The 21,548-nt window shown below is 39.0% G+C and overlaps 1 protein-coding gene across 2 annotated transcripts in view; it reads left to right on the top strand.

Annotated features, from left to right (window-relative positions):
* The window catches only part of CXADR (CXADR Ig-like cell adhesion molecule), a 72,515-nt gene that overhangs the window by 47,386 nt on the left and 3,581 nt on the right, over positions 1-21,548 (top strand). The window contains exon 7 of one of the 2 annotated variants that reach the window (XM_032174658.2): positions 3,542-3,725. In XM_032174658.2, coding sequence (XP_032030549.1) covers positions 3,542-3,725 — 184 coding nt within the window. Of the gene's footprint in view, positions 1-3,541; positions 8,220-21,548 lie in introns of those variants that run through there. The other variant, XM_032174657.2, reaches the window with a different exon arrangement.

Below are 21,548 nucleotides of genomic sequence, written 5' to 3'. Positions count from 1 at the left end.
GTCTTAACGAGAAGTGTGCATATTAGATAATAGAATTTTACAAAGTAGTAACACATGACTTCACACCCTAGAAATTGACATTTGGCAGGTCTAGGGTGGGGTCTGGACACTTGTACAGGCACACTTCAGAGTTATTGTGGGTTTGGTTCTAGACCACTGCGATAAATCACATTAATTTTTTTTGTTTTTCCAGTGCATAAAAGGTTATGTTTATACTATATTGTAGTCTAAAATCTGCAGTAGCATTATGTGTTAAAAAACAGTGTAGATACCCTAATTAAAAAAATACTTTATTGCTAAAAAATGCTCATGATTATCTGAGCCTTCAGTGAGTCTTAATCTCTCTGCTGGTGGAAGGTCTTGCGTCAGCATTGATGACTGGTGGCTGATCAGGATGGTAGTTGCTGCAGGTTGCAGTGGCTATGGCAGTTTCTTTCTTCGGTTGTTGGGTTTTTTTGTTGTTTGTTTTCTGAGACAAGGTCTCGCTCTCTGTTGCCCAGGCTGGAGTGGAGTGGTGCAATTATGGCCCACTGCAACCTCTGCCCCCTGGGTTCGAGTGATCCGCCCACCTCAGCTTCCCAAGTAGCTGGGACTACAGGCATGAGCCACCACACCTGACTAATTCTTGTATTTTTTGTAGAGATGGGGTTTCACCATGTTGACAAGGCTGGTCTCGAACTCCTGGACTGCATTAGCTCCTGCCAAGATGTCAACCTGTCCTTTAAAGCTTTGAAGCCAGACACTGACATCTTTAGCCATTAAAGGCCTAGATGGTGTCTTCTTTAAGTAGAAGTCTATTTTGTCTCTATTGAAAATCTGTTGCTTAGTGTAGTTACCTTCATCAACAATCTTTTAACTACATCTTCTGGATAACTTTCTGTAGCTTCTTCATCAGCACTTTGTTGCTTCACTTTGTATTTTTATGTTATGGAAATGACCTTTTTCCCTAAACTCATTAACCAGCCTCTGTTAGCTTCCAACTTTTTTCTGCAGCTGCCTTAGCTCTCTCAGCCTTGATAGAATTGAATAGAGTTAGGGCCTTGCTCTGGATTGGGCTTTGGTGTAAGGCAATGTTGTGACTATTTTGATCCTCTATCCAGACCACTAAACTTTCTCCATATCAGCAATAAGACTGCTTCACTTTCTTATCGTTCACGGGTTCACTGGAGTAACACTTTGACTTTACTTTAAGAACTTTTGCTTTGCATTTACAATTTGGTTTGGCTGTTGGGTGCAAGATACTAGCTTTCAACCAGTCTTGGTTTTCAACATGCTGTCCTCACTAAGGTTAATTATTTCTGGGTTTTGATTTAAAGAGAGCCTTGCTGATGATTGCTTGACTCCAGGAGTTTGAGCTTGCAGTGAGATAGGATCGCACCACTGCACCCTAGCCTGGTTGACAGATCGAGACTGTCTCAAAATAAATAAAATAATTTTTTAAAAAGTAGAGCCATGATAACTATTGCTTTTACTTGAACACTTAGAGGTCATTGTAGGGTTATTAAGTGGCCTAATTTCAATATTATTGTGTCTCAGGAAATAGGGAGGCCTGAGGGAGGGGTGAGAGATGGGGAGGACGTTGGGGGGATGGCCAGAACACACACAACATTTATTAAGTTTGCTGTCTCTTATGGGCATCGTTCATGGTGCCCCAAAACAATTAAAACAGTGACATCAAAGATCACTGATCACAGATCGCCCTAACAGGTATGATTATGAGAAAGTTTGAACTGTTGTGAGAATTTCCAAAATGCAACACAGACATGAAGTGAGCACATGCTGTTGGAAAAATGGTACTGGTGGCCGGGCACGGTGGCTCACGCCTGTAATCCCAGCACTTTGGGAGGCCAAGGCGGGCGGATCACGAGGTCAGCAGATAGAGACCATCCTGGCTAACGCGGTGAAACTCTGTCTCTACTAAAAATACAAAAAATTAGCTGGGCATGGTGGCGGGCGCCTGTAGTCCCAGCTACTTGGGAGGCTGAGGCAAGAGAATGGTGTGAACCCAGGAGGCGGAGCTTGCAGTGAGCCGAGATCACGCCACTGCACTCCAGCCTGGGCGACAGAGCAAGACTCTGTCTCAAAAAAAAAAAAAAAAAAAAAAAAAAGGTACTGGTACATTTGCTTGACACAGGGTTACCACAAACCTTCAATTTGTGTAAAAAAAAAAAAATGCAGTAAGTATCTATGAAGTGTAATAAAAGCAAGGCACAATGAAACGAGTATGGCTGTATTTTTTAAATGCACCAAAGATAACTCAGATAGAGTTATTCTTCGGTATCCGTGGAGGACCTCCTGCAGATACCAAAATCCAAGGATGCTGAAGTCCCTGATATAAAATGGCGGCCAGGCACAGTGACTCACGCCTGTAATCCGAGCACTTTGGGAGGCGGAGATGGGAGGATCATTTGAGCCCAGGAGTTCAAGACACCAACCTGAGCAAGATGTCTCTATTAAAAAAAAAAAGGAAAAAGAAAAAGATACAATGTATATAAGCTGCACACATTCTTCTGTATACTTCGAATCATCTCTAGATTACTTATAATACCTAATATAATGTAAATACTATGTAAATAATTGTTATAATGTATTGTTTAGGGAATAATGACAAGAAAAAAGCTGTACATGTTAGGTATTTTAAAAATATTAAAACAAAATTTTCTATACGTGGTTTGTTGGCTTCACAGATATGGAACCCTTGGATATGGAGAGCCCACTGAGCTCTCTATCACTGTTTGGTATGAAAATTCTTATGCCTAAATTCCCAGCAAACTTAAATCTGTAGTGTTTTCAGCTAAGGTTTTAGATAACTTTAATATAAAAATAATTTTTTCTTTTCCTTTTTAAAAAAAAATTTAAAATTTATTATTTATTTCTTTTTTTTGAGACAGAGTCTCACTCTGGCGCCCAGGCTGGAGTGCCGTGGTGCGATCTTGGCTCACTGCAACTTGCGCCTCTTGGGTTCAAGCGATTCTCCTGCCTCAGCCTCCCGAGTAGCTGGGATTACAAGCACCTGCCACCAAGCCCGGCTAATTTTTGTATTTTTAGTAGAGATGGGGTTTTGCCATATTGGCCAGGCTGGTCTTGAACTCCTGACCTCAGGTGATCTGCCCACCTCAGCTTCCCAAAGTGCTGGGATTACAGGTGTGATTAAGATAGAAATATATCTGTAGGTGTTAATGTTTTCTCAACTATAAAGTGTTACATAGCTTTAACTAGATTATCTTGACCAGTGATCCTAGAATATGAAACTATTTGAGATTTGTGTTTTGTAAGACAACATTCTAGAATCATCTACATTTGTGTAAATACCATATTTCATTAAGTGTGAAGTTATACCTCTTTAATCAAAATGACAGATTGGAGACAGATACACAATTTATGACGTTATGGCTTGTACTTTTTGCTTTTTTGTGGCACACACACATTTTTATAGGTTTAGTACCTAAATACGGGCTCTTATCCATGATTCATAGCTTGCATAATTGTAGGTTTTTAGAAACTTATTCTCTTGACATGTATTGGGGACTTTGCTTTCCAGGGAAGATGTGCCGCCTCCAAAGAGCCGTACATCCACTGCCAGAAGCTACATCGGCAGTAATCATTCATCCCTGGGATCCATGTCTCCTTCCAACATGGAAGGATATTCCAAGACTCAGTATAACCAAGTACCAAGTGAAGACTTTGAACGCACTCCTCAGAGTCCGACTCTCCCACCTGCTAAGGTAGCTGCCCCTAATCTAAGTCGAATGGGCGCGATTCCTGTGATGATTCCAGCACAGAGCAAGGATGGGTCTATAGTATAGAGCCTCCATACGTCTCATCTGTGCTCTCTGTGTTCCTTTCCTTTGTTTGATATATGAAAACCTATTCTGGTCTAAATTTTGTTACTAGCCTCAAAATATATCAAAAAATAAGTTAATCAGGAACTGTACGGAATATATTTTTTAAAAATTTTTGTTTGGTTATATCGAAATAGTTACAGGCATTAAAGTTAGTAAAGACAAGTTTACCATCTGAAAAAGCTAGATTTTCTTTAAGAGGTTGATTATAAAGGTTTCTAAATTTATCAGTACCTAAGTAAGATGTAGCACTTTGAATATGAAATCATAGGTGAAGAAATTGGTGAACTTACTTGCATACCAAGTTGATACTTGAATAACCGTCTGAAAGTGGTACTTGATAATTTTTACCATTATTTTTAGGATGTGTATCTCATTTATTTATGGCCCACCAGTCTCCCCCAAATTAGTACAGAAATATCCATGACAAAATTACACATGTATGTTTGTACTTGTTTTTACAGCTCCTTTGAAAACTGCGTGTTTGGAATATCTCTAAAAACATAGAAAACACTACAGTGGTTTAGAAATTACTAATTTTCTTCTAAGTCATTCATAAACCTTGTCTATGAAATGACTTCTTGAATATTTAGTTGATAGACTGCTACAGGTAATAGGGACTTAGCAAGCTCTTTTATATGCTAAAGGAGCATCTATCAGATTAAGTTAGAACATTTGCTGTCAGCCACATATTGAGATGACACTAGGTGCAGTAGCAGGGATAGATTTTGTTGGTGAGTGGTCTCATGCCTTGAGATCTGTGGTGGTCTTCAAAATGGTGGCCAGCCAGATCAAGGAGGTAGTATCTCATAGTTCCCAGGTGATATTTTTCTTATTAGAAAAATATTATAACTCATTTATTATTTGACAATTATAGACTGAAATTTCCTAATTTATTCTAAATTTTAAGTGGTTCTTCGGTTTCAGTGCTTTATGTTGTTGTTGTTTTTGGATGGTGTTACATATTATACATTCTAGAAACATGTAATCCTAAATTTACCCTCTTGAATATAATCCCTGGATGATATTTTTATCATAAATGCAGAATAATCAAATTCATTTTAAGCAAGTAAGTGTCCTCCATCAATTCTGTATTCCAGACTTGGGAGGATGTACACTTGCTGTTGTGCGATCAAACATGTCTCTGTGTAGTTCCAGCAAATCAAGCTGAGCTTCGAAAAAGTTTGAGTCTTAGTTTTGTGAAAGTGATTTATTCTTAAAAAAAAAAAAAAAAAAAGAAAAAGAAAAAAAGATAAGAAAAAGGAGTAAAGGGACTACTCCTCCTTGCCAAATGTGCTAAATATCATTTTAGGAGAAGAAAGTGGATTTATTGTATTTCCCTTAAGATTGTGAGGGAGTGTGGATATAGTAGAATGAGCCAACAGTTTCTTTATAATAAATATGGTCTGCAATAAATTATTTCACTAGCTCTAAAACCTTTCCCTAGATTTTAGTAGGGAGTTGGTTTCTGTTAATATCTTTGGGTGCTGTGGTGGTAAATGCTACATTATAAACGGTGGCACGTATTTACAGTTAGAGTATTGTGTGTACACTTTTTAATGGTAAACTTAAGCTGAATGTGTAATGGATTTGTGTATAGTTTTACATATTTGGAAGCATTTTAAAAATAGGTTTTAACCTTACATAAAATTACTTTTATACTTGTGTTAACATTTTCATCTGTGCCTTTTGGGTAATTTAATTTCTGTTATGAATTTCTGGTGCCTATGAGCTAGCTATCACCTACCTGAAAGGTGCTTAGAGGTGAAGGTACTGTTTCTAAAAACACATCACTGTGATACCTTTCTATCCTCACATTTTCAAGCTTGCCTCTTTTCTGTTCTTTGTGGATATAACTTAAGCGATTGTGTTATTCATAAAGATTTAGAAATTTCAATATTCCCAACACTCTGACTATGTTTCTGATTTTATAACAGTAGCCATTTTTGAATGTCAGATGTTTGGCCTGTTTTATATGAATAAAGTTTATTTATAAAATATTATAAAAATAAGTAAATAAACAGAACATTAATAATAAAGTTTTAGTTCTTCCTATTCCTGACTTTCATACAATGAACATTATCCTATTGATCTAAGTAGAAGTTATCATAGAAAGTGGACACGTATAAGACTTTGCTTCCTTTTTTTTTAATAACACATGAGGAACAAGACTTTTTTTCCCATATACTTCATATTTTAGAGGACATTGTTTTAAAGGCTCATGTCTCACTGTAAAATTCTGTCAGCCAAATAGTACCAATAGATTTTCAAGTAGTTCTCACTGATAATTTAGTTGAACCAGAGATCAAATATTTGCTCCCAAATTACTATTGGTAATCAAGTAGTTGAACAAAAAATAACTAAAGCATTTCAGTTAGATCAGTCAAGGACAGTACTGCATCTTTTTTTTTTTTTTTTTTTTGTAAGACGGAGTCTCGTTCTGTCGCTCAGACTGGAGTGCAGTGGCGCAATCTCAGCTCAATGCAAGCTCCGCCTCCCGGGTTCACGCCGTTCTCCTGCCTCAGCCTCCCTAGTAGCTGGGACTACAGGTGCCCGCCACCACGCCCGGCTAAATTTTTTTGTATTTTTTAGTAGAGACGGGGTTTCACCATGTTAGCCAGGATGGTCTCGATCTCCTGACCTCATGATCAGCCCACCTCGGCCTCCCAAAGTGCTGGGATTACAGGCATGAGCCACCGCGCCCGGCCCAGTACTGCAACTTAACAGCAAAGCCATTTGATTCTACTTTATAACTGAGAGACTTGATACCATCCATCTCTTTAGGTTACAGAAGATAATTTGAAGAGAAATGATACTGTAGAATATATAGTTCTGTACTTTTTTTTTTTAAGAGATGGGGTTTCACTATGTTGCTCAAGCTGGTCTCAAACTGCTGGGCTCAAAAGATCCTCCTGCCTTGGCCTCCCAAATTGCTGGGATTACCGGTGTGAGCCGCAGCATCCAGCCAGTTCTGTACTTTGAATATGGAGTAGTTTACAGCTATTCTTTTTCTTACTGGCAATCTTAACTAATATGATTCCCTTATTAGAGAGCCTCTCACTCCCCCACCCCCAAAAATGTCTGTTATTCGTGACAGTAACCAATTACTCTAGACAAACTGCTTCTTTTTAATTTGAGCTATCTGCCATGGACGTTCTAAAATGGAAACACAGCCTGAGTGTGTCTTAGGGAGAGTTTGATTGAAAAAATCCAAATCACTATCCATATAGATCATGGATATAAAGAGATACCTGATTTTTATTAAAAAGATACTTTTTCAAATTTAAGAGTTAATCTTGGAAATTTGGAACGAGTAAAGGGGCAAGTAGACCTTTTGATTAAATATAAAAGGAACTCATTGCATGAAGTTGACTATCAAATTCTGTGATGTGTGGCTTCTTAAAAATATTCTCAGTGTCTTTTGTGTGCGTGCAGCATGTACATTTGATGTTATGTGAATGTTAAGAGTTTTTTCTTCTAATTTTCACTTCAGCAGTGTTTAGGGCTTTCAGATGCCTTATTCCAGTGTGAACAGAAAAAGTTCATATTTTATGTGGTTAATGCTTTGATGTGTCACGTAAAGAGTAGTTTGTAGAAAATGTTGGCACAATTTTAACTTCTTAGTGGCTTGTGACATTATATATATTATATATATGTACATATATCTTTATAACATTCCTGTGTTTAGTAGCGTAAATGTTCTGGGCAAGTTTTAATGTTTTGAATGCCTTTGGATATTCCAGCAATAAAGGCATCATGTTCTGCAATAGGATTTCTTACTCATTTACCTATTTTAACACTAAAATAGACCACAACTGAGCACAAATTCCTTTTATAAATGTTATAGAAGCAGGGAAGAATAATAAACACATTTGTGAATTGTGGTTCTGTTTATTTATCTTTAGGGAAGGCTGATCATTTATCTTATAGCAGATAACTCCAGCCTCTTATTCATTAAGGTTAACTTTTATAATTTATCTTATTTTATAATTTAAGAATATAGTACATATCAGTTGGGTTTGATTTTAATCATCGAGACTAAAAGCTCCATCAAAACAGAACTTTGTGTTTTCTGCTAACTTATTTAATGACACAAGTTTTAAAAGAACCACAATTCATTGATTCACTTATTCTTTTCCCTAATTGTGAGTTTTAGTGATAAATACACTTGTACTACTGAGAAAAATATTTTGACACTTCACGTGTGCAAAGTATAGAATTGACAGTGTCAGTTTCAGATTTTGTATGTACAATTTCTGGCTTATATATCCAATGGTGCAGATTTTGAAATTTGTAAGAACAAAATTTGTTAAGAAAAACAACTTGCTCTAGTTTTGTGACCTTGTGTACTTTTGAAATAAAATCAAGAAAGCAGTTCTCTGCCTCATGGTGTGGCTTTATTGTGCCTTTTATACAATGTCCACTAAAGCTTTAATATTTTATTCCTCCCTGCTTGCTGTGTCATGGTTTCCTTCCCCCTCCCCGTGTATCCTCTAAACAGAAAAAATAAAGATTGCAACAATCATATTAATACATCATTGAAAACATGTCAAGCATACAGGCCATTATCTCCCCATTCCTGTGTGCTTATATAACAGTATATAATATTTGGGGTTGAAACCTCCAACATTCTGTGATCATTTCAGAATTTACAGTATAAACTCAAACATTTTTCAGATACATTGCCCAATGTGTGTATATATACACAGATATGAGGCTGGGAAGTCAAAGATCAAGGCACTGGCAGATTTGGTGTCTGGTGAGAGCTTACCTTCTATTTCAAAGATGGCGCCTCTTGCTGTATTCTCACATGACAGAGAGGAGGAAAGGGAGCTTCCTGTAGCCTCTTTCATAAGGCCATTAATGCTATTCATAAGAGTGGAGTCCTCCTGACTTGATCACTTCCCAGAGGGGCCCCACATCTGAGTGCTATCACGTTGGGTATTAAGATTTCAACATAATGGTGAGATTTGGGCTTCTGGCTAATAAAATGTATATCAACATAAGAATTTTAGGGAGGCACAGATATTCAAACCAAAGTAACATCTTGTTATGGCTTAAAGTATTTTCATTGACTGTAAATGTTGATTTCAGGAAAAACTAGAATGGGCTGTTGATGCTACTGTAAGAAGCATGTTGAGGAATATTTTGTTTATACTAGGGTTTCTCAACCTCAGCACTATTAACATTTTGGGCTGGATAATTCTTTGTTGTAAGGGACTGTCCTGTGCATTGCAAGATGTTTGGCAGCACCCCTGGCTTCCACCCCCTGGATATCAGTAGCACCCTGATCCCCCCTACCACAGCATTCCCACCACAGTTGTGATGATAAAAAGTATTTCCAAACATTACCAAATACCTCCCCTGGGGTCGGAGCCAAATCGCCTCCTTTTGAGAACCACCGATTTATACTGATGTGAAATTTTCTACTCAGGGATTAAAAGGTGAAGAGCACAGGACTTAGAGTCAGGCATGTGTAAATACTACTTATTACTAGTTGCTTCATTTTGCTTCAGTTTCCTAGTGCTTAAAATGGTACAAAATACCTACTTCACAGGGGATGTTGGAAGATTTCAAAGAGATAGAATTGATATAATAATGAAAGTTCTTTGTATTTATCCTTGGGATGCAGGATATGTATTATCCTGCATCAAAACAGAAATACATTAGAACAGAAATGTGTTATAGTTCTGGAGCTGGAAGTCCAAAATCAAGGTGTTGGCAAGATTGGTTCCTTCTGAGGGCTGTGAGGGAAGGATCTGCTCCAGACCCCTGTCTTTGGCTTGTAGGTGGTGACCATTTTCTCCATCTCTCTTCCCTCTATGCATGTCTGTCACTGTGTGTACATTTCCATTTTTTTAAGGATACCAGTCACTGAATTAGGACCTACCCATATAACCGCATCTCAACTAATTGCATCCGTAGCAAATCTGTTTCCAAACAAGGTCACATTCTGAGATTCTAGGGAATCTGAGGCTTCAACATAGGAATTTAGAGGATGGTGACACTTCAACCCCTAACAGTAATGATGACTGCACATTATGAGAGGGACTAGTAAGACAGTGTGCATTGGTGTAAAACATGTACCCACAGGGTTCTCTGTTTAACTTTCAGTGGCATAATAACAGTATCAACACCTAAATAACTATGCCAACATAGTTATTTCATGGTCCTCAACTGCCTCCGCCTGTCCCAGGAATATACTATCTTTATTTCAAATATGGGTGACTTTGTTAATTTCACATCTGCTTGTCAAGTGAAAAAGTAGTTGATGAAACGGTTATGAGGCTGGGCACGGTGGCTCACACCTGTAATCTCTGCACTTTGGGAGGCCGAGGCGAGTGTATCACTTGAGGCCAGCAGTTCAAGACCAGCCTGACCAACATGGTGAAACCCCATCTCTACTAAAAATACAAAAATTAGCTGGGTGGTGGCGCATGCCTGTAATCCCAGTTACTCGGGAGGCTGAGGCAAGAGAATTGCTTGAACCCAGGAGTTGGAGGCTGCAGTGAGCCGAGATCGTGCCTCTGCACTCCAGCCTTGGCAACTGAGCAGACCCTGTAAAAAAAAAAAAAAAAAAAAAAAAAAAATGGATCATGAATTCGTCTTTTTAAGTGAATCTTGCTGACAAGATAAAACTACTTTTTGCGGGAAGTAAAGCTTAAAGGAACTTCTACATTTCACACTGGATCTTAGCCAAAAGGCCAAGAAGTGATAATTACTTCTACATTTTAAGTTATTCACAAGATAACTATTAACCTGAAATAGTTTGTAAAGTATTTCAGAAAGGTAATGCACAAAGTATAGCGTGAAATCTAACCCTCTCACCCGTATTTCCCAGTTCCTGTCCCCACTTCGCCTTCAAAAGGCATTAACTGATTGCTTCTTCAATTTTGATAATTTTTGAATAGGTCATCTATTTCACAGAATAAAATTCAAAAGGTCTGAGTATGTAGTGAAAAATATTATCAGTTTTTTATTTACCCTTCTAGGAATGCTCTATACATATTCCAGTACTTGTGTATGTGTGTTTGTGAGTTTATCCTGAATATTTATTTTAAAAAGTTAACAGTGAATGGATTGGTCATGAAGGGTGAGTGGATATTAGGTTTTCGGTTGGAGCAACTGTGTGGGAAATTGTGATACGAAGCTAGGAAAGACAGAAGGATTAGCAGATTTGAAAGTAGAATCCTGTTTTAGCCATGCAACATATAAAATGTCTATTAGAATCCAGGCATGATGATAGAAGGCAGGTGAATTACCAACTTGGACCTAAGTAGAAAATTCAGAAATGGAGAGAAAATTTGGCAGCTTTAAGCCTTAAGGCAGATTTTATACAGGAATAGATGAAGTCATCATGGTAGAGAATGCAGAGAAGTAAAGGCAGTGGTCAGAGCGCTAATTATTTGAATGTTCGGAAGTGAAGCTAAGGAAATCAGTTTTGAACATGTTGAGTTTGAGAAATTTATAGATATGCAAATGGAGATGTTGGATAGATACCTAGATGTATCTGGAGTAGGAGAGAGGACTGGAGATAGAAAAATGTTGATTACCAAGGATGTGTGTGATATAAACAAGTGCCCAAACTATGGGCTCTTCACTCAAATAGGAAGTAGGGAAATGGAAAACTATGGAATATATATATATTACATATACACACACACACACACACATACATACATAAGGGTTGATATTTAGGGGTCCAATGCTGTCAGCCAGTGAGAAAGATAATATCCCTGGCAACCTTGAATAAAGTGCCTCATTCTATCTGCTGCTGCTCCTGTTGGGAAGGCTTTTCTGTTTTTTGTTTTGTTTTGTTTTGCTTTTTTGAGACAGGGTCTTGCTCTATTGCCCAGGTTGGAGTGCAGTGGTGCAATTATAACTCACTGCAGCCTCAATCTTCTTTGCTCAATACTCCTGCCTCAGCCTCCCAAGTAGCTGGGATAACAGGCGTGCCAACATGCCTGGCTAATTTTTTTGATTTTTGATAGAGAGAGGTCTTGCTGTGTTGCCTAGGCTGGTTTTGAACTCCTGAACTCAAATGATACCCCTGCCTCAGCCTCCTAAGTCCTGGGATTACAGGTGTGAGCCACCATGCCTGTCCTCAACTGTAAAAAAAAATTTTTTTTTTTTTGAGACAGAGTCTCTCACTCTGTCGCCCAGGCTGGAGCACAGCAGCAAGAACACAGCGTGCCACTGCACTCCAGCCTGGGCAAAAACCCATTCTCCTGCCTCAGCCTCCCGAGTAGCTGGTGGTGCCCACCACCACGCCCGGCTAATTTTTTTTTATATTTTTAGTAGAGATGGGTTTTCACCATGTTAGTCGGGATGGTCTCGATCTCCTGACCTCGTGATCCACCCGCCTCAGCCTCCCAAACTGCTGGGATTAATTTGTAAAATTTTTAAAGTTAAAAAAAATGATTTTAGGCCAGGCGCAGTGGCTCACGCCTGTAATCCCAGCACTTTGGGAGGCCAAGGCTGGTGGATCACCTGAGGTCAGGAGTTCAAGACCAGCCTGACCAACATGGTGAAACCCTGAAAAAAATTAGCCAGGCGTGGTGGTGGGTGCCTGTAGTCCCAGCTACTTGGGAGGCTGAGGCAGGAGAATCACTTGCACCCGGGAGGCAGAGGTTGCAGTGAGCCAAGATCGTGCCACTGCACTCCAGCCTGGGTGACAGTGCGAGACTCCATCTCAAAAAAAAAAAAAAAAAAAAAGTTTTTAAGGGCTTTGAAAAGGAGGAAAAAGAAACAAGCCCAACAGGGTTCCATTGATTGAACAAATTCAGTTTGGTACAAATGCAGTAAGTGCTTAATAGGCTGTTGGCGAGGAGATGGGGAATCCTCCAAAAATACTTTGGACAGGATAATACCATAAAAGGAGCCTGGGAGATAGCCGGCTCTGGTTCCATCTCTGGCTTCACTACTTACTAGCTGGATGACCTTAGACAAACCACTTAACCTCTCTATACTCCTTTACCTCACAAATAAAATAGGATAATAGTATCTGCCTTGTAGTGTCTATCCCAATTGTTACGGCATTGCTGTTTACATATGTCAGGTATACAGGCTGGCACCTGGTCGGTGCTCAGTTAAGTGTTAGCTTTTAGCATCATTATTATTCTTGTATTATATTAGTAATATTTGCCTCATATCTCACTAATATAAGGTGACTGTATCCCACTTTTCTGGGGGTAGATTTATGTCTGTTACTTCGGTGTAATTGATAACAGCAATAAATCATTTGCTCTCAAAAGTATGTTGGATTGAGCAGTAAGATTTATGGTTACCCTGCCTTTGGGATTTTTACAGTAACTCGGAAGTAGTCCCTTGGTGTTATGTACTAACCATGAGAAAAATAAATGTCTCTACTCACACTTCCTCTGTCACTGTTCAATCAAAAGCAGAACCAGCAGGTGCAAAGATAGTGAGTTATCTCCATTAAATGTTCACAGTTACAGGTCAAGCTCTTTGTTCTACTCTTTTGCCCCTTCTCGCTTCTGCACTTGACTAGTCTTTATTTTAAAACAAAAAACAAAAAAGCACTATATTTATAGTTAAATACGTTACATTTCCATGCTGTTTAGACTATCTCCAAAACTCTAGGATATACACCAGTACTGCTATCATGTGTGACATCATTTACTGTGTTATATCAAAATACCTGCCAGTAACGAGAACTAGTGAAATAATTTCTCTATAAGCCAGCATGTGTTTAATTCATTTATTATCCAAATTCAAATTTGATTTTCATCTAACTTGATTGTGAAATATTTTAAAAAATTATTTTCCAGCCTGGCGCAGTAGCTCGCACCTGTAATCCCAGCACTTTGGGAGGCCAAGGAGGGTGGATTGCTTGAGCCCAGGCATTGAAAACCAGCCTAGGCAACATTAGCGAAACCCCGTCTCTACGGAAAATACAAAAATTAGCTGGATGTGGCGGCACATGCCTGTAGTCCCAGCTATTCGCCAGGCTGAGGTGAGAGAATCACTTGAGCTCGGGAGATCAAGGCTGCAGTGAGCTGTGAGTGTGCCTCTGCGCTTCAGTCTGGGCTGCAGAGTGAGGCCCTGTCTTAAAAAAAAAATTGTTTCCTTGTTAAGATAATACTGTGACCGATAGTAAATGAATTTTAAAATATTTTACATGACATCATCATCAAAACCTGTCTGTCCTATTTCACTTCTGGCATATTTAAATATATATATATATTTTTTGTTTGTTTGTTTGTTTGTTTTGAGACGGAGTCTCGCTCTGTCACCCAGGCTGGAGTGCAGTGGCGCGATCTTGGCTCACTGCAACCTCTGCCTCCCAGGTTCAAGCGATTCTCCTGCCTCAGCCTCCCAAGTAGCTGAGACTACAGGTGCATGCCACCACACCCAGCTAATTCTTTGTATTTCTAGTAGAGATGGGGTTTCACCACGTTAGCCAGGATGGTCTCGATCTCCTGACCTCGTGATCCACCCACCTTGGCCTCCCAAAGTGTTGGGATTACAGGCGTGAGCCACTGCGTCCCGCCAGTCTCACTTTTCTTTATCACGTATAGGTGAGGCCATTCCCTGGGCGGGTTGGCAGTTGTCGGGTAGGGTAAGAAGACAGAAATGAGATGAAATTTAGGAAATTTGGGATGAAGAATGGGAGAGAGAAGAGGCTTAGAACACAGAAAGCAGTCCTTGAATGGTGATGGTGCTGGTGAGGTTTGAATCACAAACTTGTTACACTGGCCATTTAGGGCCTCGATATTAGCTGGCAGAGTAAGTGCTCAATGAAAGTGTGTTTGTATGAAGGCCTCCTGATTTGTTCCATTCCTGTTGTATTTTATAAAAAGAAACAACCTTTCCTATTCATTTACTATTGCATATAGAGGATTTGGATGCATCTAACCTCAGGAAGACATGAAGAGGTGATGGACTACTTCATTTATTTACTTATATTTTTTATAGAGATGGGATCTTGCTGTGTTATCTAAGCTGGTCTCAAAATCCTGGCCTCAAGCAGTCTTTAGCCTTTGCCTCCCACAGTGCTGGGATTATAGGCATGAGCCACCATACCTGGCCCTGGACCATTTTAGAAAGAAATATGAATCCACTTGATTATGAAGACAGTCATTTATTAAATGTATTAATTTATTAAACAGCCTCTGCAGTTAAGTATGTTCTCCTAGACGAGAGTTGACGAAACTCTCGCTTCTAGGTTAACTTTCTTAAAACACTTATGTTCACTCTCTTGCTCAAAAGCTTTCCTAGACAACTTCCAATTTAAAGAATTCCAGGCCAGGCGTGTTGGCTAACACCTATAATCCCAGCACTTTGGGAGGCCGAGGCAGGCAGATGTCTTGAGCCCAGGAGTTGGAGACCACCCTGGCCAACATGGCGTAACCTGTCTCTAGTAAAAATACAAAAATCAGCTGGGCGTGGTGGCGGGTGCCAGATACTTGGGAGGCTGAAGTAGGAGGATCACCCGAGCCTGAGGAGGTCAAGGTGGCAGTGAGTTGTGATCACACCACTGAACTCCGGCCTGGGTGACAGAGTGAGACCTTGTCTCAAAACCAAAAATACATAAATAAAGATTAAAGTCTAAACCATAGGTTTAGTGGCTTTAGACTTTTACATCTGACCCTCCACTATTATACTTACTCTATCCTTATACTGGCATATACATATATTTTTAAAAAAATAAACGTTTATACAATGTTTCTTTTTTGAGACAGTCTTGCTCTGTCACCCAGGCTGGAGTGCAGGGGTGTGATCATGGCTCACTGCAGCCTCAACCTCCAGGGCTCAAGCAGGCCTCCCACCTCATCCTCCCAAGTAACTAACTATGGGCACGCACTACTACACCTGCCAATCTTTAATTCTTTTGTAGTGAGGAGGTCTCACTATGTTGTCCAGGCTGGTCTCAAACTCTTGGGCTCAAGTGATCCTCCTGCCTTAGCCTCCCAAAGAGCTGGGATTATAGGCATGAACCACCTTGCTAGGCCACAAACTTGTTTTTAGTTTAACAATTGCTCTCAGGCCATTCTGTATTTCCCTTTGTATCTACTATCTTCGGTACAAAGCAAGCTTTTTTTCTCCCAAAACTGTATAGTATTACATCAAAGTGATACACTATAATGTATATAATCAGTTTCCAATTGATGGTCATTTAAATTAATCCCATCCTTTTGGTATAACAAGTAAAATTATAATCAATATATATGTATGTATGTCATTTTGTGTATGTATAAATATATCTTTAAAATAAATTTCTAAAAGAGGAGCGACTGAGTAAAGAATATTTTGAAAGATATTATTAAAACAGCATCCTAAGTGTTGTGGCAGCTTATGCTTTCAATATATGAGAGTGTTTATCCCCTGAAAATCTTCACCATACTTTTATCCAACTTCTTGATCTTTCCTGACCTCAGGAGAAAATTATCACATGGTTTAAAAGTCTACCTCTCTTTCAATTTGCTCAATTGAGCATCTTTTTCTTTGTTTAAAAACCATTTGTAGGACCAGACACGGTGGCTCACACCAGTAATCTCAGCACTTTGGGAGGCTAGGTGGGAGGATCACTCGAGGCCAGGAGTTCAAGACCAGCCAGGGCAACATAGTTGAGACCCCATCTCTACAAAAAATTAAAAATTAGCTGGATGTGGTGGCATGGTGCCTGCAGTCCCAGCTACTCAGGAGGCTGAGGTGGGAGGGTCACTTGAGCCCAAAAGATTGAGGCTGCAGTGAGCTCTGACACCACTGCACTCCAGCCTGGGTAACAAAGCTAGACTCTGTCTCAAAAAATATATATATATATTTTTGAGAATTCCATTGATATCTTTTGCCATTTTTCCTTTGTACTACTATTCTGCTACTTTGGAGCCGTTTTTGTTTGTTTGTTTTTGGATGGTGTTTCACTCTTGGTTGCCCAGGCTGGAGTGCAGTGGCACAATCTCGGCTCGCTGCAACCTCTGCCCTCCCGGGTTCAAGTGATTCTCTTGTCTCAGCCTCCCAAGTGGCTGGGATTACAGGTGCCTGCCACCATTTCCTAAGGCCACATAGCTAGGAATAGAATCTAGCTGAACACGTCCTGATTCCTGGTCTAGCCAAACACGTCCAGCTAATTTTTGTATTTTTAGTAGAGACAAGGTTTCACCAAGTAGGCCAGGCTGGTCTCGAACTCCTGACCTCAAGTGATCCACCCACCTCGACCTCCCAAAGTGCTGGGATTACAGGCACGAGCCACCACACCCCACTGGAGGAGCTTTTAAATATTAATAATATTAGTTCTTTGTGATTTGACCCACAACTTTTCCCCTCAAGTTATCTTTGACAGTTTATATTTGCCCTTTTATGGCTATGTAATCTTAATCCTTTCTAAGTCCCACAGAGAAGCCATTTCCAAACCATTCTGGTTCAACCTGACTTATCTCTCCCTCCTTGAAATTGCACCCTCACTGGGAGCTCAGGGTCACCTATCTTTTCATGTGTTTATCTCCTATCTCTAAGAGATATCAGAGTTCTGAAAGGCAGAAACATCTTTACATCTAACTGTTCAACACATAAACTCTCAGTAATCTTTGCTGATGGTAATAATTGTAGCAGCTCTGGCTATGTTCATATCAAGCCATTGCCGCATGTATCCTTATAACAGTGTGTCTCCTTGATTTATCTTTGGTTTCTTCAAGTTGTCGGAATTTTTGCCAAGAGCAGTTTTATGGAATCAGCACAAACTAATGAAGAAAATGAGTTATCTTGCATTTGAAAAGATGTGTCTAGGTTACATCTTACGTCAGCCGTCACACACTATCCCAAGTTCAATGTTGGCTGCTGGCACTGTGCTCTTTTAATGTTGCTAAGTAAGACATTTTTCTTCTCACTAGTCCCAGAACTGTCAACAATGTGATAATTTTTTGGGAACAGGAGAATGACCTTGTGATTCTGGGAGGAGAGAACGTGATAGAAAAGATATCAGTGACTGCAATTTGCAACCTGTTGGAAAATCATAGTCCTCTAACATTCACCAGTCTTTTAATCTCACAAGGAGGGGACATTTTATGTGTTCACAGAAACGAGAGAACACGAAGTAAAATTAAACAATTATATGAGAGGAAGCCTAATCTCTGCCTTGTCAACTAAAAGATACTAGCTGCTATGTTCGGGACACGAGAAAGATGCGCTATATAGTAGACCAGGAGAGCTTTATGAACGTATGTATATATAGATTCGATTTAAACTTCTTGTAATGTTATGGGCAAAAGATTTGTGGTACAGTTAAGTGAAGAAATTTACATAGCAGTTAAAGTTCTGCAAAAAACAGAAATGTCCATAGGCTATTTTAAATGTTAAAATAAAAACCTTTAAATGTCTATAGTAGTCAAGGAAAGATACACCAAATTTTAAGAGATTAACTTGGGATGGTTGTTTTTCAAATTTCTCCAACATGTATGTATAACTTTTGTACATCATCCATTTTAGTATCAGAGGCATACTTGAAATACGCTACCATCTCATCCAAAATAGCCATCAGACGATTTGGCCGTGCTGACACACACACTCGAAAATCCACTCTGCTCCCCTGGTATCAGTGAACAGACATATTTTAATGATTAAGTACCCAAATGTTAACTAAGAAATGCATGTATAGTATAATCCTCTCTTTGAATTTGCTCAAAGGCTGAGGAAGAAGAGAGAAATATCTTAAACAGATTTTTAAAATTCAGCACTATCCTAATGATCACATGGGATTCCTTTTTGGACCCTTTTTTTGAGGACAGTTTACCAGAAAGACCTCATTATGATCTGGTCCTATCTCTGTTAAAATTACCTTGTAATGGATCTACAGGGCTGCTCACGGGTGTAGTACCTCACACAGAATGGATCTGAACCTCCTTCCTTCCTTTTGTTGCTGTGTTATAAAGGGATCCGTTATAGCCACACGTTAGTGCTTTCGAGGCTTGCATACATAGGACATGCTTATTCCTGGGTTTGTGTGTGTGTGTGTGTGTGTGTGTGCGTGTGCGTGTGTGTGCGTGTGTATGCAATCAACTCAGGTGGGAAAGATTTGTGCTTACTCGTGATTTAAGATAAATGGAAGGATTCTGTTAGAAGAAGTAAATGTAATGGTTAAGAGTTTAGACTCTGGAGTTAGAGGTTATCCTGGCTCAGCCACTGAACAAGTGAAGAACAAACTGTATAGACCTCAAGAACATACATGAGACAGTCCATGTAAAGCACCTAGCCCAGCATTTGGCTGGTATGAAGCCATCAATCAGTGATGATTTTTAATTAAAGACGTAGCTTTGGCTTTTTATTTTATTGATTTTGGTCTGTAACAGCGATGTGAAGATCATCTTCTAAGGAAGGAGAGTATTGTAGCTCAGGGTGGTTAACGTACACATCATGGTGCCATCCTGCATTCACAAGTTTGGTTATTCTGTCTTGCAAACGTTCAAATGGTTCCTAATGGATTTGGACATCTTACTATTATTAAGGTCTTGCGAATCTGAAAGTTTTAAAAAGTCCTGCCCCTAGGCCGGGCGTGATGGCTCACGCCTGTAATCCCAGCACTTTGGGAGGCCGAGGCGGGTGGATCACGAGGTCAAGAGTTTGAGACCAGCCTGGCCAACATAGTGAAACCCTGTCTCTACTGAAAATACAAAAAGTTAGCTGGACATGGTGGCGGGCGCCTGTAATCCCAGCTACTCTGGAGGCTGAGGCAGGAGAATTGCTTGAACTCAGGAGGCGGAGGTTGCAGTGAGCCGAGATTGCACCACTGCACTCTGTGACAGAGAGAGACTCCGTCTCAAAAACAAACAAACAAAAACTCAAATAACAAAACTGACTTTATATTTTCATGTTACAGTCACTGTAAACAAAGTTCAAAAATTTTAAATACATTTTCATTTTCAATCAGTATATTTTATCACTTCTTCTTTAGAAGTGGTTGATGGATGATTTACAAGATGCAAAAACAATGTTTGTTTTTTCCATAGAGTTTAGTAAAACAAAATCACACTGGCTGTTTTTCCATTGAATTTTATGGCTTTACTTATTAAATTAACTCTGAAAAACGTATTGTCTATATTTTTTATGTGTGAATTCATAAAGTTGGTAGTTCTGAGATTAACTTGTCTGTTTCTGGAATTTAAATGAATACTCCTGACCAACATCTAACATTGGTATGCATTGAGATATATGATTGAAAAGATATTTCTGAAAGAGATTTGTAGCTTAAAATCTAGTAACAAAGATTTGTTAAATCAATTACGGCACATACATGAGTACCGTGAAACTATAAAAAATCATGTTTTAGGAAAAAAAAACAATGGCATAAGAAAACATTCCATGTTTTCGAATTGTGTGACCATAAAATGAATATATTTCATGTCATAATACAACAGTATAGGAGTATATAAAGTAAAAGTCCCCCATCCATTAAACTATTAATAATGGTTTTCGATTCTGATGATCTGTCTTTGTGCTTCTGGGTGTTTAATTATTATTTTTTTTGAGACTGAGTCTCGCTCTGTCGTCACGCTGGAGTGCAGTGGCGTGATCTCAGCTCACTGCAACCTCCGCCTCCCAGGTTCAAGCAATTCTCCTGCCTCAGCCTCCTGAGTAGCTGGGATTACAGGTGCGTGCCACTACACCCAGCTGATTTTTTTGTATTTTTAGTACAGACGGGGTTTCACCATGTTGGCCAGGATAGTCTCGACCTTTTCAGCTCATGATCCGCCTGCCTTGGCCTCCCAAAGTGTTGGGATTACAGGCATGAGCCACCGCGCCGGGTTTTAATTCTTTTCTTAAATGAACAATACTACTTTTATTAACAGAAAAATAATTATAATAAATGTTTTGTATAATTATGACATAATTCATTAAAATTCTCCATTACCAGTGACAATTTTTACATGTAAACCCATAGGAAAATAAGTGATTTAAGCTATAACCACTAACACTTTTCATGTAGAAGCTAGATTATTCTTTGCGAATATAATCTTTGTCTAAATTGGAAAGGGAAATCTGATGCCCTCTTGTGGTCAGTAATTTTTATAGGAGATTTATTCCTTTTCATCTGGTCTAAATATGGTCTCAGTTTATAGTTCCCTTTTCATTAGTGTGCCATTGTCACATCTTTTAATGTTTTTAGCCATTTGTGTTTCTTTATTGATTTGGCCCCACTAAATGATTTACTTTAATTATATACAGACCCTTTTTGTATATAGTGACATTAATTCATTTTCTTTTACACATTTTGTGAAAATTTAAAATTTTTTCCCCATTCCAAATGGCCTGTCTTCCAATTTTGGGAATATTTCCCGAAACTAATGTATATATATATGGAAATATATATGGAAATATATATGTGGAAATATATATATATATATCCTTCCATATTTCTTCTCAGTTCTTTTATTTATTTTTATTCTTGGTAGAGATGGGTTCTCACTTTGTTGCCTAAGTTGGTCTCAAACTTCTGGCCTCAAGCATTTTTCCTACCTTGGCCTCCCAAAGTGCTGAGATTACAGGTGTGAGTCAGCCTCTTCTCAGTACTCCTATAGTTTCATAATTTACATGATTTCCTTTTTTTTCCTTATTTTATTTTATTATACTTTAAGTTTTAGGGTACATGTGCACAATGTGCAGGTTTGTTACATATGTATGCATGTGCCATGTTGGTGTGCTACACCCATTAACTCGTCATTTAGCATTAGGAGATACACCTAATGCTAA

The sequence above is a fragment of the Hylobates moloch genome, unplaced genomic scaffold (assembly GCF_009828535.3).
Source record: "Hylobates moloch isolate HMO894 unplaced genomic scaffold, HMol_V3 SCAFFOLD_14, whole genome shotgun sequence".
Lineage (NCBI taxonomy): Eukaryota > Metazoa > Chordata > Mammalia > Primates > Hylobatidae > Hylobates > Hylobates moloch.
Note: the sequence above shows the minus strand (reverse complement) of the source record. Positions and strands in the feature narration are given on the sequence as shown.